Source organism: Stylophora pistillata, chromosome 4, assembly GCF_964205215.1.
Source record: "Stylophora pistillata chromosome 4, jaStyPist1.2, whole genome shotgun sequence".
NCBI lineage: Eukaryota > Metazoa > Cnidaria > Anthozoa > Scleractinia > Pocilloporidae > Stylophora > Stylophora pistillata.
Window position 1 is genome coordinate 6,221,349 of NC_142522.1, and position 24,534 is coordinate 6,245,882.

A 24,534-nucleotide genomic window follows, 5' to 3' on the forward strand; every position below is an offset into this window, starting at 1 on the left:
AATCTCATTGTATTTTTAGGTTTTAGTTGCGGGAATAAACAATTTCAATGCAAGAATGGTGAATGTGTTAAGAAAAATTTGCGATGTGATGGCGATTTTGCTTGCACCGATAATTCAGATGAAGATGATTGTGAATGTCCCTCCAATAAGTTTGCTTGTCTGGATGGAAAATGTCTTCCAGCATCAGCTGTATGTAACGATATAAACGACTGTTCTAACGGAGACGATGAAAATAACTGCCGTGAGTAAATGTGCCTCTGCCATTATTCAACCAACAATTATTATTCTTCCACTCACTATTTGCTTTTCCTATCTTTTTATGCTGAGTTGCATTTCAACGTAGTTTTGAATTACTGCATTCAGGAAATAAGTGTCCCTTTAAGCATCACTGCCTTGATGGATCATGCATCTCTTGGTCAGAGACTTGTCTCGGAGAGCCTTTCTGCAAGGATGGAACTAACACTCCGTCAGTATGCGGTGAGTAAGGCATAAAAAACTTGTTTGATTTTGATTTCGTCGTTGGGAAGTTATTGCCGAAAGATCATAAAATAAGCTATGAGAGCCACAAATAGATATGATCATGAGGCGTTAGAGATAAAAGCTGCCTCTTCATAAAATTAGCTAAGGTTATTATCTACGAGTGTACCAACGTTATACGCAAGAGATGTTTCTAAAATGTTCCAACTGCAAGAGGCGTTCAATATGTAAATTCTTATCTTGATCGAGTTCTTATGAACTAGTGAAGAAAAGTGAGATTTTATTGAGGAGGAAAGCTTTCTTCAACGTGGAACCAAATTCACAATAAGTAATTATGTCGTCAGCAGTTTGCGGAATTAATCCTTGGAGCTTGACAGTAACGTATTTCATAGTCGATAATTTGCATTGCAGGATCTGGGGAATGCCACCTTAACGACTTAGCTTGTTCCTCAAACAACTCAAAAAGGCCAACAAGATGTGAATCCTTCAGAAGTAAGTCCGAGAAGAATACTACCAACTATAGAGCACAAGTGTAAGCGGTAGCCTGTTACCGTAGCATTATGGAAACGAAGATAAAATAAGACCGAGTCATGACAACCTGTTAGATATTTTTCCTAACTGCTGTTACCTCAAACAGGCTTTTGCAATTTCGAAAATGACTTGTGTCAACTTAATCCGGATATGAACACCACTTTCGAATGGACCATGGCCTCGGGTGAGACACCAACGGAGAAAACTGGGCCAAGTTATGATCATAGCACGTTTAGCAAGGACGGTAAGAAACAAAATGAAATGTACCTTTTAATACATATTATATAAATCAGGGTAAAACAGTTGCATCTTATATAATCTCCTTACGTAACTTGTTTTACATGGTACAGTAGGCTCACGTTGGAGCGATGGCAAATTCTCCTAATGAACTCTGTGTTGGGAAAGTTACTTTCTCGTTTCCTTTGGAGCCGTCGTACCGTTGGATAATACAATTTTGCTTTTAATTTCTTTTGTTTTACAGTCACTCCAACATTCCTAGGTGATCTCTTAAATTTGCACTTGCTTTTTGCGCTCGCATTCCCCTACTTTTTTGTTTCTTTAGCTGCTTTTACTCGGCTTTTACTAAATTTCCTATTTCAGTACACTTAGGGTCGGTTATTTAAACGAGGTCTAATTTAGTCTGCAGGTTTAGAAGACCAATTAACTTCGAAAATTCCCATATTTTGGATAGTAATTGCAAGTTATCCTTATTTTAGAGCCAAATATAAGCCCTCTTGAGAGTTCCGCAAAACTTGACTTTAAGCTTATATTTTCTGCTCGACCTAAGGTTGTTTAGAATATTCTTTTTCCATGAATGAGGGGTAAACTCCGTTTTAATATCCTGTGCTTAGGATTTAAAATGTACTTGAGATCTACGCATTAAGACTGACGAACGAAAAGGGAATTTGGCATAATTTACATGAAGAACAGTTCTTATTTCATAGGTTCGTTTATTTATGTCGAAGCTTCTCCGCAACGCTTCGGGGACGTGGCGAGGTTGTTAAGTGATTGGATAGAACCCAACGAACCAACCTGTGTTCAGTTTTGGTATCATATGTATGGGTCAGATATCGGGAATCTGAGCTTTTATCTGAAGACTAATCAATCCGAGACATTGGTTTGGAGACTGTCAGGCGATCAAGGAGATCGCTGGAAATTTGGTCAATTTTCTTTGATAAGTGACAGAGCTTACAGGGTAAGATGCAATTAGCTCGAAAACTGCAATAGCTTTCGTCTGCAACTTACATTTTAAATTTTTGGCAGGCACTGTACACATTTTTTGAAAAGCTAGTTGGAGAAGGTTTGTCTTGAGTAGCTGAAAAAGTAGATAAATGTATATTGATCAGTGTATTTCAGGCCGGTTGACTTTTTTCTCCGATCTTCAAGTTAGCTTGGTGGTGAGCATTTTTCAACCATTGGTTTTTTCTTTTTCAGTATTTTAAACTAAAATAGAGATTTTTGTCGTTAACGAAAATGGGAAATTGCATTATTTTTAAAATTTTGTTTGCAAAGTTTGTTGTAGAAGGGACGACTGCTGACGGAAATGAAGGAGACATTGCGATAGATGATTTGTCTGTGCTGGATGGAAACTGTGACAAGATTACTACACAAGGTATGGACTGAAACGAATAGAGGCAAAACAGAGCAAGGATTTATTTACAGGAAAGGCATTGCTTAAAATAATTTTTAATATCGCTACAGTTCAAGTTTTTCTCTCCTGAAATATTTCGAGGCGGCCTTTCTAAATGATCTTCTAATGAAATTGACAAAAATAGCGAACTTCGTGGCGCACTTAGCGTAGCCCCTTACTACAGCAAATCTGGTAACCTGTTCAGCTGGAAAATTTTAGTTGTAACGCAGTGATCATTGTCTGTCCGTTTATACTTCCGTTCACCCGAACAGCAAAACATACTTTGCATGCGCGAACAGCCTGGGCACATTTTACAAAAGGGTACATGGCAATTCATGAGTAGACGTTAAAGTGGATGAAGTTACCCGCATACGTACGCCTATAAGCAAATCACAGACCAAACAAATTTTTGCTGATTCAAAGCAACATTGATTTAGCCCTGAGTATTGCACTATCCATCCACGAGCGTTTATTATAAAGTTGAAGGGGTTTAAAGTTGAAGTCGATTTGTATACATCTGGTAATGGCACAAACTCTGTTGACAAATATACGTACCGAACTCAACCCTTTTTTGTTTTAAAAAAGACACCTTTACTATTAAATAATGTCAGCCAAACGCCCAAAGAAATACTTTAAATTGCGTTTGATGGATGGCACGAGACCTCGAAACTTGACCACTGAGTTCTAGTAGTTTTGTAAGTTAGTTTAAGGCTACCTCCTTATCTTTCAACCTTTAGTGAGTCCAGACTGCAGTTTCAGAGAGGACACGTGTGAGTGGGAGACTCGGGGAGGATGGACTCTTTCAAAACATGCGCCGAATCTAGATTTACAAAATTACGGTAGGATTATATTGACAAGTTCGAGATTTTTAATTGAATTTAGGCTAACAAGTTGTAATAAGGTTTAGATTGATTGAGGCCTTCTGAGACCCACCCAAAAACTGACTAACTGACAGACGTATTGAACGAGTGACGGACTGGTGACTGAAGTGCAGACATCAACTCTTAACATATTGAGAATGCCTCATGTGTGAAATCGATGTTACATTTAATTAATTAAAAGTAATTACATGTAATCTCTTACGTTACTGTTAGGTCCAGGGGTATCCTTTATTTTTCTTCGCGCTGAAGCATCTGACATTTCTCATACACTCTTGTCCCCGACCATAAGCACTGACGAATGGAAGTGCTTACGTTTATGGTATTTCATTGGTGTGACCAACTGCTACAAAACATCGTTACAGGTGGTTCTGCAGTCGTTAACAACGAACCTATCAACACTACTCTTCTTTGTGGATGAAGTAGCAAGTGCAATAAATTATACTCAAATACCGTTGCCAAGCAATTACAGCAAAGCAAAGGTACCAAAATATAATCTCGTTGATATTAGTTCACTCATGAGAATAAATCATTGCTTAATTACGTTTTCATGCGTCTTGAATAAGATCATTAACCTATATGTATACAAGTTTATTTCTTTCTATTTCAGCGGCATCTTATATTTATTTTTTTCAGACTGAGTTAAGTCTATTTAAGTAAACTTCCTTAGCATAAATGTAGTAAAAAGTCCCGGTACTTGTGACTTATGCATGAACGTTTTCTTTAAACATAATACAGCTTGAATTCTTGGGTATTTATGAAGAGTTTGGTGGACAACTTCTCGCCATTGAACAAGTTTCCTTTTCTAAGGAGCCTTGTGACCCAATTTCTTGGAGACAAAGTGGTGAGCGTACACGTAGACTTAAAAACTAAGGTTTATAAATTTACTCAGGATAATGCTGAGTGCAAACTGCCTTACGGACGACTATTCCATTGCACAGAACTCTTTACTATCTGCATACAGCTCATTTCGTTTATTAGAGAAAAGCAAACAAACAAAATGAAACAACTCAAACTCTGCAAATCATGAACAACCAGTGAGAAGCGCACCCTTCTGAAAGGAACTTTACTCCAAGGGAATGTATGTCCGTCAAATAGGTACTTAATGATACGCTTATCTATGCATGTAGCGTTTTTAACTGTCCGACATTGATAACACCTCTAGATATTAACGAACCCCTTGGAATGGAAAACGGTGAAATATTAGACTCGCAAATCAGTTCTACATCACCAACTGACGAAGATTATACCACCAGTTTAGGCAGATTACACTTAAACGCAGTTGTCTGGTCCGCCGACACAAAGGACAGCAGCCAGTGGCTGCAGGTTGATCTGCGTAATAAAAACATTAGAGTCACGGGTGTTGCTACCCAAGGTAGAAACGGACGTTACCCCCATTGGGTAACGAAATATAGGCTACAGTACAGCAACGATGGACTGAAATTCCAATTCTACAAGGACCCTGGACACACTAAAGTTAAGGTATGTGCAAAATCAACTGAGCTGATCACTCTGAATGTTCGCGTGTTATTTTTTTTCTTAAGTAATACCAACCCCCAAAAGATATAACTCATTTAGCTGGTATTTTTGAGGCAGAATAACTCTGCAGTTTTCGGTTCCTAAAAGTTTCTTAAGCATAGACAAAAGATATCCTAGCATAACAGCCGAGGGACTTGTTAAGAAACGAAGTTGCCTAATCGCTGTGGCTTAACACTATTCGTTACCACATGTTGAACTTGCACTACGGGTATCGTTCAATAGAAGGGGTTCTTTATGAGTGGACATTTTGCTAATGTAGGTTTTCGCCGGAAACATGGATCAGGACACTGTTGTTCATCACGAACTCAAGCTACCGATCAGAGCAAGATATATTCGTTTTCAACCAGTGGCTTGGATTGGGCAGAGATCTATGAGAGTTGAGTTGTATGGTCATCAGAAAGGTATGTTAATCACTATTTTTTCAATTTAAAGTTAAAAATACCCTGCGAAACTCTTTTTCTTGAACTATATTTATATATCCTCAAAGGAAAACTAAAATAAAATAAAGCAAAATAGAAGTAGAGAAGAAAGTGCGAAAAAGGTTATAAAATTTCATAAAAAATTAGTAATAAAGGTCGTTCATGAATTTGATTTTTATAACCAAAAGCATGTGTCTTCTCCATAATTAAATAGAATGCCAGAAAGCTCTGGGTATGGAAAACAAAATAATCTCAGATGGACAAATTCGAGCCTCATCCAGCTGGAATGGCTACTCTGTCGCTAGCCGCGGAAGACTATCAATTAAAGCATCTGGAAGCATGAGAGGAAGCTGGACGGCTTCTAAAAATGATCGAAACCAATGGCTACAGATTGACCTGGGAGACAACAATACTAAAGTTACAGGTATAGCCACCCAAGGGGGGCAAGACACCGACCAATGGGTGACTAGTTACAAGCTTCAATACGGGAACGACGGAGTTAATTTTCAGTATTACAAGAAACAAGGTGAAGACAAGGTTAGAGAAAGTTACCTTGCTTTGAGATATACTTCCGTTAACTACGAAAGTTGAAAAATAGGGTCTGGGTTAAGAGGGTAATTCTAAGCCACAAAACCAATACAAAAGTTTGCAGCCATTGCTCACACTTTTCCACCTTTAATAAAGTTAGTTTAAGTCCTTTGCAAGTTAGATTTGAGACTGGAGAGTTCAATGGATAACACGCGAGCAACTGCGTTGCACTTCAAAGGGATTTACAAGTTTAAGGTTTATAAAGGGTGGCTGCACTCGTAGGAGAAACGTTTTTAAAAGAAATGGGTCTTTTTGTAGTCGGCTTGATGATGTCAGACTTTGTAAGATTAAACATTCAGTTATTGATTACATAATAATAATAATAATAATAATAATATTAATATTAATATTGTTTAAGTGGCAAAAATAGAAAAACTCGCCCTATCAGCTTGATTACATAAAGTAAGAATGAGGATAACTTAAAGTTTTTTTTTTTTTTTAATAACGGAAAACATTGATTTAGATCTCTATGAGCTCAGGTGAAAGATTTAGGTTTTATTTTTATAAGTTGTTGTTCAATTTCACACGAATTACTATGCTTTCACCAATTGAGGAATTTCCTGGAAACAGCGACCGTGATACAATTGTTCTTCATGGATTGAATCCGCCAATAAATGCCCGATACGTCCGTTTTCGCCCAGAGTCTTGGCAGAACCACATATCATTGAGGGTGGAACTGTATGGCTGTCTTGATGGTAGGCAACGTTATTATGCATCTGAATTGTATAGAGTCATTTGTAGATAGCAAATTTTCTACAGTTTTTTTCAAGACCCTACTCTTTATTCGCCCTCAGTCTTACATGAGATTTGTAAGGCCTCCGTCATACACATTATATAATGGGCAGTTTTAAACCGCTTATTTCTGTCAATTTTTGGTATACCACCAGAATGTCAGGAGGCTCTGGGCATGAAAAATGGTGCAATTCCTAATAGACAGATAAGCGCTTCCTCACGTTTGGATGTACACCATGACGCCTGGCAGGGTAGACTAGACTATAAAAGGGTATGGAAAGCAGGATCGTGGTCATCGCGATTTAATGATAGAAATCAATGGCTCCAGATTGATCTGTTTACTCCATGCATGAAAGTTACACGAATAGCCACACAAGGCAGAAATAAGCACGATCAATGGGTGACAAGGTATACTTTGTGGTACAGCAATGATGGTAAAATTTTCCAACCGCACAAGGAAGCTGGAAAACCGAAAGAAAAGGTCAATATTGCATTTTAACATTTTAACCCTTAGCATCCTTTTTCGGTATGGAAGGGAGTTTAAGCATTAGAAAGTGATCTTTTTGTTATGGAAATGTTATTTAGTCTTTGAAGCGCGATATCGAATTTGGACGTCCCTTAAAAGAAGCTGTTTCACTATTTCGTGAAGAATATCAATGAATTTGACGCTTTGATCCAGTTCGCAACCTGGAGCAATGGCCAATCAGGTTCACATTTAAAATTAAATTATCCAGCTGGGTAGCAAGGTACGATCCAATGGTTATAGGAACTTTGGTGTCATAAGAGTTGCGAAAATTTTCCCTTGCCATATTGGAAGAGCAATCTGGACCCTGTTACCCACTTGATCCTTCCTCTGAAAATATTCCCAAAGTTCGACCCAAATGGCGGGAAGCAGAACTCGTGGTTCACAAACATCTGCCGACAAAATTGAAAAAAATGGCAATATTCAAAGTGAATTTTGGGTGCGTTTAACTTCAAAAACGAGTTATATAGCCTGGAGAGGGGATCAAAATTGAAAAGATTCACCTTGACGTCACTCCATGCCTATACCTATTTAAATTCTATTTTGTTCCTGAGGAATTCTGAAAACACGTGTTTATATTTTCTGCTTTTTCATTCAGCTTTTTAATGGAAACAGAGACCGGGATACAATTATTTATAATGAAATCAACCCACCAGTAAAAGCTCGATACATCCGAATTAGACCACAAGCCTGGTTTGGCCACGTTTCTATGAGGACAGAGCTCTATGGTTGTCTGGAAGATGTCAGTGGGGGTAAGGACTGTATTTACATTCATGTAGACGTTGTGCGCGCAACATTTTTAAATTGTTACGTATTAAAAATAGCCTTACAAGTGGTCGTTTTTTAGTTGGTGGTCTCGTTTTCAATAGATACACTGTAATTGTAATTTGCTCAAACCTCTCTTTGTTGCAAAACCAAGCTAATGGAAAATACGATGATTTGATTCAATCAACTTAGTTGACGATTTAGGGAAGGGAAACAGCATTAAAAATTTAATTTAGAAGTTTTGTTTTTGAAGCGGAGAATCTTACATGTAGATTAGTAGCAACAAGTAGGGAAGACCAAAGCTGTCTGCATACACCTTACCTTTCATTGAAGCCCCTCAGGCCCTGTCTTTCATACCCATAGCATCCATCAACATATCAGACTGTCGACAAGCTCTTGGCATGGAAAATGGTGCAATCTCTGATGCACAAATCAGAGCCTCTTCTATCTGGGATGATAACCATGCTGCGTCTCAAGCCAGGCTGAACTTTAAAGAATTTTTTAAAGTGGGATCTTGGTCAGCTAAGACAAATGATGTTCAACAATGGCTTCAGGTGGATCTAGGTAGTCAGTACGCTAAAGTTACGCGTGTAGGAACACAGGGGAGAGATGATGCTAGCCAATGGGTAACCAAATTCAAGTTGCAGTATGGCAACGATGAAGCTAGACTCCAATTTTACAAGGAAAGAGGAACAATTATAGACAAGGTGAAAAAATCTCATGGGTTGAAATAAGTTTTCGGTAATCTGCGAAGTAATCTGGTAGTCTACCTATTGGTATTTTATGTTATATATTCCAGTATTCGTCCGCTATTGTCCCCTATATCAATAAAAAATATAAAAACCTCGAGACAGATATTAGGATAGAAATCGTTCATACTGCCGATTGAATGGCAGTGTCAAAAGTATTTAAAGGAACACGTTATATCATTAGGTTATTAACACTTTTCCGCTTCTTTCTCCTAGGAGTTTGATGGTAACTCAGATAGAGGCACCATCGTTTTTCATGAACTAAACCTACCCATCAAGGCGCGCTTCGTCCGCTTTCGACCTCAAGCTTGGTTTAACCACGTGTCAATGAGGATAGAGCTTTACGGCTGTAAAGGTAAGAGTGGAGGACAAGTTAAAAAGCTAAAAATAAATGCATCGCTTTTATGCGATCGACTTCGTGTCATTGTTTAAAATGCTAAGTGGTTTGCAAGGTCGAGCATCTTGGTGCTTATTCACGCAACAATAAAATTTAATCATGCACCATGATCTTCTGAAGATAAAATTTTTTTTCATAAAACCTTTAGAATGTCTGGAACCTCTCGGCATAGAAAATGGCACAATAACAGATGGCCAATTGAGTTCTTCTTCCCAACTGGACAATGCTCATGCCGCCATGCAAGGAAGACTGAAATATAACGCAACCGGAGGTTCAAGAGGATCTTGGTCGGCTGGCAATAATAATTCCAGTCAATGGCTTCAGATTGACCTTCTTGATCAAAATAATAATGTGACCCGTGTTGCTACACAAGGAAGACCTGATACCAGCCAGTGGGTAACGAAATACAAGCTGCAGTACAGTGAGGATGGTGAAACGTTCCACTTCTATCGAGGAGAAGGAGATACAGCAGCGAAGGTGGCATTTGTTTTAGTTCGTTTGTTTTTTTTTTAAGATAAAGAATCAGGAAATCATTATAACAATGTTTAGTCTGTATTAATGTCACTTTTACCTTTGCAAACGAGATGTGAGGTCTTCCAGACACTACGAGGTAACCTCTTGTTGTATAAACTTAAAGCAAATTAGAGATTTTTTATTCTTCTATTTTCTTATTAATTTTTTTTATACAGGTTTTTGATGGAAATAAAGACCGGAATTCTGTTGTTTATAATGAACTTAACCCACCCATTACAGCACGCTTCATCCGCTTTCGACCAGTGTCCTGGTATAGTCATATATCAATGCGAGTAGAGCTGTATGGTTGTCGAGGTAATGAAGGAATATCCTGGAAAACCTAATGGCTTCGTTATCGGCACTCCAGGAAGAATGACAACAGCAAACATTACCTCTACCTCTACTACTACTACTACTACTACTACTACTACTACTACTACTACTACTACTACTACTACTACTACCGCTACTACTGCTACTAATATAACTACTGCTACTACTTCTGCTACCATTACAACTCTCACTTCTAGTACCACCACCACTACCAATGAATACAATAGTTAATTACCTAGCGTTCTTTTATATTTCGTTAGATGACCGTCCGTGCGACGCAGCAATAGACTCTTGCGGATGGAATATTGCACGGGGATGGAAAAGAATGAAATACGCAGATCTTGACAACATCTATCTGGGTACAGACGTTAATATAGGTAGTGACGCTGATGAAGAAGGTGGGTTGTTTTAGTATATTGTTAAAAAAAATAGTTCATTTACCCGATGAAATACAAATTCCCCTAAAATATTCCATACCTTTTCCCCATTTGCTATTTCGCTCCGTTTTAAAAACTATACGCCTGGATAAGGTTTGACGGTCTCCTCAGAGATTGAAGACTGAAGGAGGGAGTTTATTTTTTGGTATTTTTTCTGCTTTAGGAATAATTGGCGATGGAAACTACGAGATCCACTTCCCTGAGAGCAGTCGTGGCCACGTATCATTCTCAGACATTGTGCCGGCGAAAGGGGGATTTACCATTTGCTTTTGGTTACAGACTGAAAATGCTGGTTTCTTTGTTGAATATAGAACTGCAGCATCAGCACATCAAAATGAAACACTAGCCCTCGGGCTCTATTGCGGTAACAACACTTTTGATATTCTATTTGGAAACCAAAGAAGGTACCGATTTTTTATTGTTTTTACTTTATACATGTTAAAAATTCGTTACCTGAAGCCTGTTATTTATTGAATAGCTCATTAGCAATGGATTGATTTTCCTCAAAGTTTTAAACAAGCTAAGCACTTGAAGTTGGAAATAATAAAAGTCACTTTTTGTCCCACTACTTTGTAAAATGACGCTGCAATGCCTCTATTATGTCTGCGTAGATCTTACATCATGCTTGGCAGTAAAATTGGCGCTTGAGCATGTCGATTGAAAAACATACACATGTTTTCTTGCCCCAGGAATAAGTGAGGAAAAGATTCAAAGCTACTTTTGTTAGTTTAATTTGATGACTTACTTACGGTTTCTGGTGATAACTTTTCGTCAGAGGCTTTCTACATCTAATTATCCTGAGTTCGCAATTAACAAGAATTTGTGAAATAGTGCGACTGGATGCGTATTGAAGTAGCAAAGAGTAACTTAACCATTCGAACAACGTCTTCAAAATGACTAAGGATAACGCCATTTCGCAACTTGATTAGCAACCTGACCATTCGTCAGTAACGTAAAAAAGGCCAAGGCACTTTATTTTCAATTGCTGGGAGAGCCGTTGAAGCTATTCGCTGAAATACACAAGTAATACTCTTGAATCTAATTATGATAATTTGCCATAGGAAAAGCATAAGCTTTTGTGGGATCCACACGAAATGACTTCCACCTTTCGGGCTTGTGCGAATGGGTTACTGGGTGTTTTCCAGCTCATCTATATACATATTTCGAACCGTTAAGTTACCCCACGAAATCTCAAAACATAGGAACTAGTAAACTTTAAAAACAATTTTAAAATGGTAGAGGTAACTTTTGAGTTAAGCTATGAAGGATAGAGAGAGCTTATATGTCTCTTCACGAGCGTTTTCTTGCTTTCTTTGTGCAACGTTTATGAAGAGATCAATAACAACTTTCTCTGTAAATTGGTTTGTCTGCAAAAGACACTTTTCCTTCAAATGAAATTCATTTATTCATTATTTTTCATGCACAGTCAATATTTAATGGGCGTGACAGACAACACGTGGCATCACGTGTGTGTGCTATTGGACACTAAGATCGGACTAGTAACCGTATTTAAAGATGGTCATAGGAGTTTTAAGGAACGTCGCGACAAGGCACCCAATTTTGTACTGTGGACGGCAGGTAATAACAACAAGACAAATTATTCTCGCAGGTGGAAAGAATTTAAAGAAAAACAAAACAAAAGAAACAAAGGGCGACAAAAAGAAAAGAGAGAGAAAAAAGGAAATACTTATTTCAAGTTGATTGGTTATATAAACTAAGTTGAAATTATAAATTGGCCACCGTAACGAATAAAAAAAATGACGTTTCGAGCGTTAGCCCTTCGTCAGAACGAATGGCGAAGGGCTAACGCTCAAAACGTCAGCTTTTTCATTTACAAATTACCGTTTACAATTTACAATATCAACTTAGTTGATATAACCAATTATCTTGTTACCCCCACCGACGCAGCACCACATTCTCTTTAGAAACTTTCAGCCTTTATTTTTAAGTTGATTTGGAAGGTGAAAAATATAAAGCACACACTTTCTTGAGCTGAAGACAAGTGGCTACAGCTCGGAAAGTGGAGTACGTTGAACCGTATCTATTTCATTGGAATATTGGAGGAGAATAGTAGAATCTCAGGGAATGAGACCTTCTTCGATTTATTTTGTTTGATACCGACACATTTCAAAGATGTTACATTGTGAATTGCAAAATTTGTTGAGAAAGGTATCCAGCAATAATAAGATATAAAGGCGTAGAGAAAACTGTATTACGTTAAATTATTGTATTTCCTGTGTCTGCAGGGACCATGAAAATTGGCTTCACCGAACTGAACGAAAGTGATCTAGCTGTTCTTGGTAAACTGAATGGTTTCAATATATGGAGTTCCCCTGTCTTAATGGAAGAGATACTGCGCATGTCATATGGCTGTGGAACTGAGACACGAAACTCAAAATCCTGGGAAACAGTCAGGAATGGAATAACAGGAGAAGTCGAGCTAAAAGACTCCAGAACTTGCAAGGACAGAAAAGGCAAGTGAAGTGTTATGATCAGAAATAATCTAGAAACTTTTATTTCCCTTACACGAAAGTGCTTTTAATCCTGGTAAGCTGTGGAGAAGGAATATTTCAGCTTCCATTCGCCCTTGACTTGTTACGTGCTTGTCATGTCGTAAGGAAACAGAAAGATGGCAACAACAATGCAGATGGAATTTTCAAACCTAAACGTGTGTTGGGTTATATAACAGAATATGAGTTGAGTGTGGGAGTAATCGTTAAAAAAAAGTTGACAGTGTCACAGGGTCCCTTTTTATTTATCCGTGGATGCATATACGATCAAATAGCCTTAGGTTCATTGCCTTTATTGATCGCTAGTAACATCGTAGGCTACTTTAGTTACGATTTTTATAAACTTTAAATATTAATTATGCGAGATGAATCGTACATAGATGTTGAAATACAGCGGATCGGATCTATAATTTGCCTATATCACATATTAAGAAAAATCAACGAACGAGACAGCCTGGAATTTTTTTTTCTCATTACACGACTTATTTTGGAGTGTTTGAACACTTTTGGGAGTTCGCTAGCAAGATCTAAGCTCTTATTGCCTCGAGAAACGAACTTTCCTATATACGGATATTAGAACAAAGCACATCAGTATTGAAAATTCCTTTTTGCTGAGAGATGTGATATGTTTTCAGTCAGCAGACTTGTGGCAGATGGCATTACTACCCACGTCAATCAAACTGCTCTTTTAATGAGCCCACTATACGATAGATCACATGATGGCAAGAGCCGATGTCTGAGGTTCCGTTACATGTTGCGGGGACCTGGAGAGAAGGCACTGATAATCTACCAGAGGGCAAAAAACCTTCGTAGAGTACCTATTTGGATATCAAAAGGCACTACCTGGGGAAACTGGGTCTATGGTCAGATTCAGCTTAGCTCTAATTCAGCGTTTCAGGTATAGAATGGTGCTCTGTCTTTTTTTTTTTTTAGATTACGACAAACGAATTAGTAGACCTACTTATTCTTTATTTTCGTCTATAGGACAATACTATCAGCTTCTCAATGTTGTTACAATATATTATATCAACATAAACCGTCCATAAAGCTAAACAGAGAAGTAAACTTTTAATTTGTTTATTTTTTGGATTTTTTTTTCTGGGTTGCCAGACAAACCCTTATCTTTTAGACTTATCACATCCTTACAACACAACACAAACATCACGAGCACACTCAGAAAGCCTTCAGGTGCCGGGAACTGCGATGAGATTAATATATCATTGCAGAAATTATTTCATTACTGCGACAGGTGCTGATAAAAGCGGAATTGGAGAAGAAAGAGGACTTAATAGCGTTGACAGGACTGTATATCGACGAGGCAAAAAACTGCAGAGTTAAGCCATTGTCGGCGAAAGAAGGTGGAGTATAACAATGAAATGAGATAATAATAATAATAATAATAATAATAATAATAATAATAATAATAAAGAGTATTTCTATAACGCACAACTTCAATAAATTGCCCGTGGCGCTTTACAACAAATAAAAATGAATTATAAATAAACTACATTTTCTAACATTCACTAACAAACATTTTAAAAAGATAAGTTTTCAAAACGCTTTTAAAAATGTCAACAGAAGACATTTTTAAAAGCGAAGGGAGAAGAATTATTTTTCTTTGTATGAAATTGCGTAAAAGCACCACTGCCAAATACTTTATTGTGCTTTTACAGCTCTTGAAATTGTTATCGTGCCAATCTAGGGCGATGATGCTGCTGTCATCTGCGCTCATGAAGTGCCCATACTTCGTGTCCAATGATACTGACCTCTCAGTCTTAACGTTATGGCCTTCATCTGCGGTTACTCTTTCAGCTTGCAGCGAGTACTTAACGAATGAAACAGGATACTTCTTCTCTCCTTCATATCCTGGAAATCTTCCAGATGACACGTTGTGCAAATGGCACATCACCGTCCAACAAAACCACATCATTCGATTAGAATTCCAAGAATTCCTACTCACGAGCCACCCCACGTGCGAGAAGTGCTTCCTTCAAATCTTTGACGGAGGTGATGAATCTACGCCTGTGATAGGAAAATATTGCGGCCATACGTATCCCCCGGTAGTCGTTTCTTCATCAGAACATTTTACGATTGTTCTTCGTTGTGCTCAGGGTTTGCGGATGGCAAGATTCAAGGCCTCTTATTATTCTATCAGAGGTATGTTGTATTTATGTGAGTTTGTAATTTTGAAGTAATATCAACCTGCTTTATATATACATAAACGTTAACGAAATTGAATCAAAAGTTGTGGAATTCAAAGTTAAAAATCCAATAAATGACCAAATCAATGTAACTTGCGTTTAAAATAGGCTTATTTGGTCTCCTGGTCACTTTTTTAAAGATGAGTTGGAAACGTTTCAGCGAGATGAAAACCTTTGTCAATTTGCTTGTGGTAGAATGTTTGATGAGGGGCAGCATTCATCATACTTCCAAACAATGAAAGGAATGCTAAGTGAAATGACTTATTAATGGAGTAAACTTGACGAAACTTGATCTTTCTCCACGATATCGGGTGCTGCAATTGATTTCACAACATTTTCGAGTTAAACATTCCACCTGAAAAAAAAGAACAGTTCTTAACTGTTAATAACAGCCGAGTTAAGGATAAAAAAACACCGTGACAAAGCTATTACCGGTAGTCGCAACTGATGCCTTAATGCTATATATACATTTTCCATTTTTTAGCTCAAGAATTGGGAGGATCGTCTTGCTCACTTCGTAGAGGTATTTGAAGCTTCATCAGTAGACAAACTATAGGAAATGGTTTTTTTCTCTAGATTTACTTTCCAAAGCATGCAATCCCTGAAAGATGATAGTAGATATTAAACTAAGTTCGGAAATCCTTTTTAGACTGTCCATCAAGCTGCGAATGTAAGGAGTTTGGTGAAGTATACGACAAGAGGATTCTGCTTATTGGCAAAAAGCTGCTAGCTGTACCAAGCTCTCTTCCCTCAAATACTGGAGCAGTGTATGGTTAACCATTTTCTTAATTATCATCATTATCACTTCTCATTATGTTAATAACAACCATTATGTTAATAACCAGGCAGTCTGCTTGCATGCACGGAGGGAGTTAGCACGAAGCCTACGGCAACCGTCAAATGGCATAATTGAACTCAATCTCGCCTTTTTTTCCTTTTCAGCTGTTTGAGTTCTGAAGTGGATTTTAATGCAAAAAGAATATACATATTCAGTTTTTCTGTTGTGTTTATTTGAGGCCTAGCGGAAAAGGGGAAGGTGTAAACGTCATGCCTTAAATCAGTACATGTACATGTATTTACATGCACACATTAGGCTGTTTATTAATGATTCTGGTCAAGAGGATTATTCCAAGGATTTTCCTCCCTTATCAATCATTCTTTGTGAATTGTAGTCTGTTAAGAAGGTTTCCTTGTTTTGTTATTTTGGTTCAACTTTAGTTCCTTTTTTATGAGGCCTGAATTTTTTTTTTCCTATCAAGTTAATGCATCACTAATACTGACATATCGAACAGGTTTTTTCGCAATAATTGGATCTCGCAACTTCACGAGAGGGAATTTTCAGACCTTACAAGGCTAGAGTATATGTGAGTTGAAGGCCATGATCTCTGTGTTTGTAAGTGGCAGTGCTAGGTATCTGCTTAAAATGTGCAGAACGTTTAAGATATCAACAAAAACATTACATTAAACAACCTTCTGATTCTTTACAATATTCTAGGTTACACTAAGACAAAAATACTGTATTCATAATGTCAACCATGTATCTGCAGAATTTATAATGTAGGCATGGAGAACACAGTTAGGGTAGGATCCTCTAGGTTTCTTTGGCCGAATTTTAAAACCTGGATCCAGAAGTCAATTTAATAACTTATGTGTTTTCTCTGAAACAGTGACCTTAGCTTCAATAATCTGTTCCACTTAGATGAAGAATGTTTTCAGAACGTGTCTTCTGTCACTACACTGTGAGTATTGGATGGCGCTTATAGATTACTAAATAATTTATTAAGTTTGAATTAGTTTATTCGAGAGAGAATCCTCAATTACAAATTTGTTAAGGTAGTCGTCATCTTCCTTACTTCAAATGTCCCTAGGCCGATAGGGACATTCCTCTCCACTGCTTCATTTAAGTCAACATCTTGGAGGCATCTCAAATGACAAGATCAGGGGGACGTGGTTGCTTGTTTGATTGAAGAGACAGTGGGCTAGGTTGACAACGACTTCCCCGCTGAATACGAAAGCTTCTCAGGATTGATGCAAAGTACAAATCAGAGTCGGGTTTTCAAAGCTGGGTTAAGATAACCCAGGATTAGTATGAAATTTGATTTCAGGTGTGAAAGTTCAAAAAGAAAATTTAGTTTAATTAGTTTTGTTTACAATTTGATTATTAGATGCTCTAGGAAGGATAGGGACAATTGTCGTGAAAAGGCTCTTGAAGAGAGAAATTAAGAAGCCTGGGTTTAAATTTAACCCTGAAACTTTGCTATTAAACCTTCAAACAACCGGGCCCATTGCTTCAGAGATTTTCTCAATGCATCTATATCGCATTATAATTTTGGTTTGATCAACTGAGTTTATAACTTATTTTCGCAACCGTACAGAGTCCAAAAGCTGACGTTTCATTCACCTCGACGAATGGTTAACGCTCGAAACGTCAGATTTTGAACTCTTTACGGTGGCTAATTTGCCAGGTGACAAAACAAAAAAATTCTTTGTGACTCTCATCCACGCAGCTTCAAAGTTTCTATAGAAACTTACCCCCCTTTATTCATTGGTCTTGCATTATGTTGAAAGGAACTTTTAGAACCTTACTAAAGGTTTTTCTTGTGTTCTCTGCAGGAGACTGAATTCTAATTTTCTTCGAACTCTTCCTATTGGAGCGTTCAGCAAACTCCCTAATTTACACGTCCTGTGAGTATCTCTAAATATAGTCTCATTCTTGCACATTAAAACGAAGATCGACAGGAACTCGATTGAATGAGCTTATTTCTTTTATTGCAGTGATTTAGGAAGAAACCTTCTTAGCAGTATCAGAAGTTGGGTGTTTGATGGACTGTCAAATTTGCATGTTTTGTAAGTGCTCATTTTCAGTAAAGGTTAAAAGCTGACAAAGATTGAGAAACTTCAAAAAACTCTTGATTTTTTTTTAAGGAGTTTACGTGCAAATCAACTGACGGAATTGCAGTATGGCGTTTTTGACAACAAGAGCAATATAACCCATTTGTAAGTAAACTGAGGAGTTACTAATGAATTTTCTTCTAAGCCAATCGCTTAGGTCATATCTAAGCTTTTCAAAAAAACCCGTAGGGTTAAGATAAGGAATTAAGTTACACAGAGACGCCATATGTCTTACTTCATACTCTGATATCTGATTTCTAATTTCTATAAGGTACCTTCAGGAAAACAGGCTAACGGTATTGCCAAATGGCTTGTTCGAAGATCTCTCCAGACTGGAAGTCTTGTGAGTGCTGAACTCAGCTAATACTTTCTCAGATTATTTCATCTGTTGTAAATAAGGGGACAATTTGATAACTTATTGTTGAAACCGTAATAGTTTTGTTTGTGGGATTTTGATTGTGCTTATTGTTAGAATCAGGCTGTAAAGTGGCGATAAGATGCACCTGAATGGGTTTTTAGCTTTTTAAAATTCGCCCATGAATCGTGCTGAGGTTTCTGTTCAATGTTTCTTGTTCGACAGAAATTTAAGCAGCAATGAGCTGAAAACAGTGACAAGGAAAACCCTTCAAGGGCTAAGTGCATTAAAATATCTGTAAGTAATTGGAATTGTCAGCCTTGAGAAAGTATTTTTGTGGAAATACATTTTTACTGAAGAGTTGTGTAAGTGTAATGTACGTAGAAGTAAGTGAGGTCAGTGGTGAAAGCGCAATAGTTTCCTGAGCTGGATCATTCTGAGACTGAACCAGAGGACTTGTGTGGGTAAAAAAACCTTTGGCTCGAGTTCACCCTTGCTCCATGATCAGCATCAGTTTAAAATAATTATTTGTGCAGTGATTTCGTACTATTCTTCTCCATTTCATCAAGCCTGTGTGCAGATATTCAACTTCTAATAAGAAGGTTTGAACAGATCAATCAGCTGTTCTTCTTGTTTGATAAAACAGATACTTGGACGACAATAGACTCACTAATGTACCTCCAGATGCTTTTAACGACCTGAATAGCCTCAAGTATCTGTGAGTTTTTACAATCTATATTTTAATGGCTATGTATTTTTGTTGATACAAATGTATACTTCGTAGTGACAGTACTGATCTGTTGACGGAATATAGGTCTATATAGATAATCCAATATTTTATTTCAATTAGACAAATGTTACGTGCACGAATGACCAACAAATGTCCGCTAACAAAGCATACATGAAAATAGACTCCCGAGTACGATATATGGCACGCAACAAAAATGTAACAACAAGCAGTTACCCATTTCAACTATTATTTAATTAGTTTTACATTTTCTAATTTACTTAGGTTAAAGATTAAGTTAAGCAGTTCATAAAGCAGGCTTACAATCCCTCATGCCGTGTAAGTGTTCGTCGTCTTGGTCAACTTCTAATTCCAACATCCGCCGACTGAAGACCACAGCACTTGGCTTTCTTGATTCATGACTTTCTTTTCGTGTACACAAATTCTTCCGGAGGACTCCATAGTAAACTCTGTATACTTTTTCTTCTTCCTCTCTCGACTATCGTCTTTTTCATCTCTTTCTTCTCTCCGGATATCGCAAGGTCAAAAGGTCATAGCCTTGTCACATCATAGCTTCCACAAGTTCAGTCGGCAAGCCACGAGGGTAAGCCCTCGGCCAAATCTCCTTTATACTTCTCACAAGCTAGCTTTTATACATTTACTATGGTTATCTAGAATGTTCTATTACTATTTATAGCGTATTTCAAGTTGTACTATTTTTGGAAACTGCTGAGTCACATGAAAGAAGTTTCTGGAATATTACAGATTATAGATAATTCTAGAAAAGTCTGGGATTGCGTGACAGATTCAGTAAAAATAACTCGATCCTCGTAACACAAAGTAATTCAGATGCAAACTGATGTCGTCTTTTTCAAAATCCAAACAGGAAACTAGACCGTTTCATCCTTTGTTGCTACGCTAAGAAATCAGTCGAAGGAGTTACCTGTGATTCTCCAGCTGATGAGTTCTCGAGCTGTGACGACCTCATGAAGAACAAAACGCTTCAGATCTGCATTTGGATTCTGGGAATCCTCGCCTTCCTTGGCAACCTTCTGGTTATAATATGGCGGATCATTGATAAAGAAGAGAACAGGGTTCATTCGTTCTTGCTGACAAATCTTGCCGTAGCTGACATGTTTATGGGTGTCTATCTTTTGACAATAGCAATTGTGGACGCGAGATGGCATGGTGAATATTTTAAGCATGACATGAAATGGAGGGCAGGTAATGGCTGTCAAATTATTGGAGTTCTATCCATGCTCTCTAGCGAGGTGTCTGTGCTGATTTTGACAGTCATCACCATCGACAGATTTATCTGTATCGTCTTCCCTTTCAAGTTCAAGCGTCTTACTTACAAGTCTGCCGTATCCACCTGCGCAGCAGTGTGGATACTTGGCATAGTCATCTCTGTGATTCCCATCACTGGAATAAAATATTTTTACGATGAAAGTGGTGATTTCGGTTTTTACAGTCGCTCAGCTGTTTGCCTTCCTCTTCAACTATCCGAAGAAACACCTGCCGGCTGGGAATATTCCGTCTCCTTTTTCATCGGCTTAAACTTCGTTTCCTTCACGTTTATCTTGGTGGCGTATGTCTTAATGTTCTGGACGGTTAAGCGTGCTGCCCGCGCTGTTCGGTCGACGAGTATGAACAAAGAATCTGCAATGGCCAAGCGACTTATTTTTATTGTGATGACAGACTTCTGCTGCTGGATGCCTATAATTATTATCAGCATTTTGTCTCTGACAGGAAATTTTTATGATCCGCACAAAATTGCCTTCGTGTGGATCGCAGTGTTTGTTCTTCCGTTAAACTCTTCCCTTAATCCAATCCTGTATACATTTTCTACCGAGAGAACGAAACGAAGTTTATCCAGAAAGAGGAAAAATATCACTGGTATGGTTATGAAGACCTTGAATAGTCGCGCTGGAGGTGGATCGAAAAATAGTAAGATTTACCGCTGCAACAAATGTTTGATATATTTTCTATGGACTTCGAAGGTGGTGATGTCTTTGAAAAAATGTAATTTCCTTATTGTATCGTGAATGTTTTTCAAATCTACCACTTTCAGTGGATTACACGATTTCAAAGTTATCACAAGTTGCATACTTGCAATCCGTCTTGCACTCCTTCCTGTAAAGATCGATTTTGTTATGCAGGTGTATTATTGCTCAATCAAATATTTTCTAGGAGGTTGCATAGTGTTGTCGTGTTATCTTTCCATTTCTATTTCTAGATCAATCTACTATGGACTACTTGAGAACGTATGCTGAAAACACTTTGGTCTCCACTGCCGATTCCAGTCCCCAGCCGGTTATAAGAATTGTGGAAAAACGGAAACAAAAAAGTAAACAAGTGAACACTAAATTAAAACTGATCGAAGTAGTGGATATCTTTAAAGAAGACACTGCAGGGAAGCGTTCAACTGTAAGTACATTTTTTGGGATGAAACAGTAAACTTTTGGATAAAGATAATTATTAAAGTAAAGTAAGATAGGTTTCAAGGGTACACGTATCGTTGTCATCACAGACCAACCTTGTAATAAAATCAATATTTCCGTTGGTACCTCTATCAAATGTCTTTCTATGCAAATACCAAACGATATCACGAGCGAGGAAATTCTGTTATTTCCTCTTTCCGCTGTCTCCTTGTGATTTAGGGTTACTTTACCGCTTGGTGCGAGGAAGAAGGCGTACTTGGCATGGTGTTGCTGAAGTACTTCGGAAAGGAAATGAAGGAAGACTGGACTCGAGAGATCGATATAGTACAAGACCTTTCTAGTAACGAAGATCCGCATGACAATCTTCTTCGTTATCGCTGGCACTCTAAAGGCAAGTGGCCATCTTTATTAAAAAAAGATACATCCCTCATTTCATAGATTTAGCAAAAAGCGAAAAACAAAAATCCACGGCAAATCGAAGATGCTCTGAAAAGCAATAGCATCTTGTTTAAACAGTAATACAATTCCCTTCATGAATGGAGGAAGGCTAGTTGATGGGTTCTTGAATTGAAAATGAAGAATTGGACCTGATGCTTTGCAATACAGTTGGCTAGGTCATGTGTCAGATAGGTGGAAGTAGAAGAAGATACCTAGTTTTGTTTCAAGTATCAGTGGGCTGCTAAAATTACAGGTTGTGTCTGCATTATACCACCGTTGTTGTGGAATTTCAGCGTCTGAACAGAGCATTGAATATGGAAATAGGAAGATCCATGAGATACAAGGAAGTAGTTGGTAAGTTATATTTGGCCAAACCATGAAACTCATATAATAAGTTGTTTTGTTGATAAATTGAACTAAGAACAACGATATGGCTATAGAAAACCTTGAATTATTTCAACTTAGTTTAATTCGGACTTAAGAAATTTGAAGTCCATTGTTTTATGCATGACACTTTCTTACCGTATCTGCTCTTATTGACAATGCGAGTGTAGATTTATCCCTCAATGTTTACTCTTACGCTCATCTCTTAACTGGTGGTAATTGATCCCTTCTGAATTTGTTAAGGCTCATCTGTTACGATTTTGAGTCGAGCTCCACTTTGGAAGATTTTCTTTCGGAGAAAGGAGTTGTTATCGACTTCGACGCTGTATGCGCTGTAGCTTGTGACGTCATCAGCGCCATAGAACGTCTGCAGGATTATAAGATGGCTCATAACAACATCACAACTGGCAACATTTTGATCAGCCAATGTTCAAGAGTAAGTCAGTTACTAATTCTTAGAGTCTAAAAACGTTCGCAGACTTTTGGTAGCATCATTTAGTCGTTAATGGCCGTTGAATTGTTCATGTCTCGCCTACAGTCTTACAATAACTGATAGATGCGTTTTAAATCGTGTCTCTTTATGCGTTAGAAAAATTTTTCGCAATGATTTCCACTTCAGAAGGTTTTAAAAATCGTTTCTAAAGACCGCTTTCAATAATGCCGGCACCCATTTGATAGTTATCTGAAATTAGTCCTCTTGGCTTGGCTAACTAAGTTAACAACAATATAGTTTCATCCTAGAGCGTGGCCAAGAAGGCTTTTAAGCGTGCAAATAAAAAAATTAAGAACTAATCCTCCCATTATGAATGAAGTCCACGAAGCAAGTTTTAGAGAATCGACTCGTTCTCCAGGTACCTCCGATCAAAGCCGTTTTGGGTGGATTCTCTCAAGCATCTACCTTGAATGGTGCAGGTGCGTTCATAAACTCGGCTGTCGACGAACAGAGTTGCCATGGCCAAGACATTGAGCAGTTTGGACATTTGCTAGCTACCTTATTAGGACACTGCCATGGCTCCAGTGAATACGTTAAGGTAAATACGGTCTAGAAACAGCGCGGTTGATTTGCAAATGGTGATCCCCGTTAAAGTATTCGGTCACGATTAAGCGCTGCTTGAAGATAGTTTACCGTCTTTTAGTTGGTTTTCTTGGCTTTAGTGGACACGATTGAAAGCTGGCATCTTTTATTTTTCATCTATTTGTTTTACTTTAACAACTAATTACGGTGCAGCAAGAGTACGACAAAAAACAGCCCCGACTAGTGCTCAAGACCAGTCTAGTGCATTTCGTCGAATTATCTTACGTCGTAAAGGCCGTTGTTATTTTAAGTTTCGGCACTAGCCTCATAGTAAAAGTGGAACTCTTCTCTCGATCTCTAAAAAAGTGGCACTGGTTCATACAAAGCTGATAATAATCATAGAGTTCTCTTGTGCAGTGCATACACATGAAATTGGCTGATTAAAAACGGAGCTTTCTTTGTCTTGTTTTGTTCATGTTTTGTAGTTGCATGAGATTATGAACCTGTGTTTCGAGGATACAGAGAAGGGGCCTAAAGCAAGTTACATCCGCGATTTATTGGAAGAAACGTGGTGCGCTGAGGGAGTTTGGGATACATACCTATGAGGAAAGTAAAAAAAACATTCGAAATTGGTTGCTTCATCACATTTGGTACCGCGTTTGAAATAGTTGCATGAGTGAAATCGACGATTTCTCAGAGTATTTGGTCAGCTTTTTTACATTACCTTTATTGAAACAAGAAACGTCTATCGACTATTTGCGGAACATCGAAAATTTGCTGTATAGGTGCTCTCTATCATGGATAGGTCGTCGTAGAAGCAGAAAACCACTGCCTTACGAAATGACTACGCAACTATCACATTTGGTAGATTTTAGAAATGTTTGTCGATTCCTTATTTATCAATAATAATAATAATAATACTAATAATGTGAAGGTGTAGTCTGATCGTCCGGGTGAGTGTAGTCCTGAGAAGGACTGTTGTCGGTGGTAGTGACTGACGTTTCGACAACCTGTGCGGAAGTCATCATCAGAGTCAAGTGAATCATTGTTGTCAGTAGAA

At 37.9% G+C, this 24,534-nt stretch overlaps 1 protein-coding gene across 1 annotated transcript in view; it reads left to right on the forward strand.

The window, feature by feature from the left end:
- LOC111346595 (uncharacterized) overlaps positions 1-24,529 on the forward strand; it is a 47,760-nt gene extending 23,231 nt beyond the window's left edge. Inside the window, exons 28-70 of the mRNA XM_088759202.1 lie at positions 20-241; positions 364-477; positions 889-969; positions 1,115-1,252; positions 1,953-2,203; positions 2,521-2,620; positions 3,376-3,477; positions 3,733-3,998; positions 4,255-4,360; positions 4,682-4,998; positions 5,315-5,456; positions 5,689-6,011; positions 6,616-6,757; positions 6,950-7,275; positions 7,916-8,069; positions 8,416-8,789; positions 9,048-9,186; positions 9,377-9,705; positions 9,918-10,056; positions 10,335-10,472; positions 10,675-10,915; positions 11,938-12,089; positions 12,758-12,989; positions 13,661-13,919; positions 14,271-14,379; positions 14,834-15,178; positions 15,707-15,745; positions 15,872-15,989; positions 16,515-16,586; positions 16,890-16,961; positions 17,836-17,907; positions 17,998-18,069; positions 18,148-18,219; positions 18,386-18,457; positions 18,695-18,766; positions 19,116-19,187; positions 20,083-21,143; positions 21,433-21,623; positions 21,857-22,028; positions 22,369-22,429; positions 22,703-22,895; positions 23,311-23,490; positions 23,960-24,529. Of these exons, the coding sequence (XP_088615328.1) occupies positions 20-241; positions 364-477; positions 889-969; positions 1,115-1,252; positions 1,953-2,203; positions 2,521-2,620; positions 3,376-3,477; positions 3,733-3,998; positions 4,255-4,360; positions 4,682-4,998; positions 5,315-5,456; positions 5,689-6,011; positions 6,616-6,757; positions 6,950-7,275; positions 7,916-8,069; positions 8,416-8,789; positions 9,048-9,186; positions 9,377-9,705; positions 9,918-10,056; positions 10,335-10,472; positions 10,675-10,915; positions 11,938-12,089; positions 12,758-12,989; positions 13,661-13,919; positions 14,271-14,379; positions 14,834-15,178; positions 15,707-15,745; positions 15,872-15,989; positions 16,515-16,586; positions 16,890-16,961; positions 17,836-17,907; positions 17,998-18,069; positions 18,148-18,219; positions 18,386-18,457; positions 18,695-18,766; positions 19,116-19,187; positions 20,083-21,143; positions 21,433-21,623; positions 21,857-22,028; positions 22,369-22,429; positions 22,703-22,895; positions 23,311-23,490; positions 23,960-24,079 (7,952 nt within the window). The 3' untranslated portion in view covers positions 24,080-24,529. The remainder of the gene's footprint in view (positions 1-19; positions 242-363; positions 478-888; positions 970-1,114; positions 1,253-1,952; positions 2,204-2,520; positions 2,621-3,375; positions 3,478-3,732; positions 3,999-4,254; positions 4,361-4,681; positions 4,999-5,314; positions 5,457-5,688; positions 6,012-6,615; positions 6,758-6,949; positions 7,276-7,915; positions 8,070-8,415; positions 8,790-9,047; positions 9,187-9,376; positions 9,706-9,917; positions 10,057-10,334; positions 10,473-10,674; positions 10,916-11,937; positions 12,090-12,757; positions 12,990-13,660; positions 13,920-14,270; positions 14,380-14,833; positions 15,179-15,706; positions 15,746-15,871; positions 15,990-16,514; positions 16,587-16,889; positions 16,962-17,835; positions 17,908-17,997; positions 18,070-18,147; positions 18,220-18,385; positions 18,458-18,694; positions 18,767-19,115; positions 19,188-20,082; positions 21,144-21,432; positions 21,624-21,856; positions 22,029-22,368; positions 22,430-22,702; positions 22,896-23,310; positions 23,491-23,959) is intronic.
- Positions 24,530-24,534: the final 5 nt, after the last annotated feature.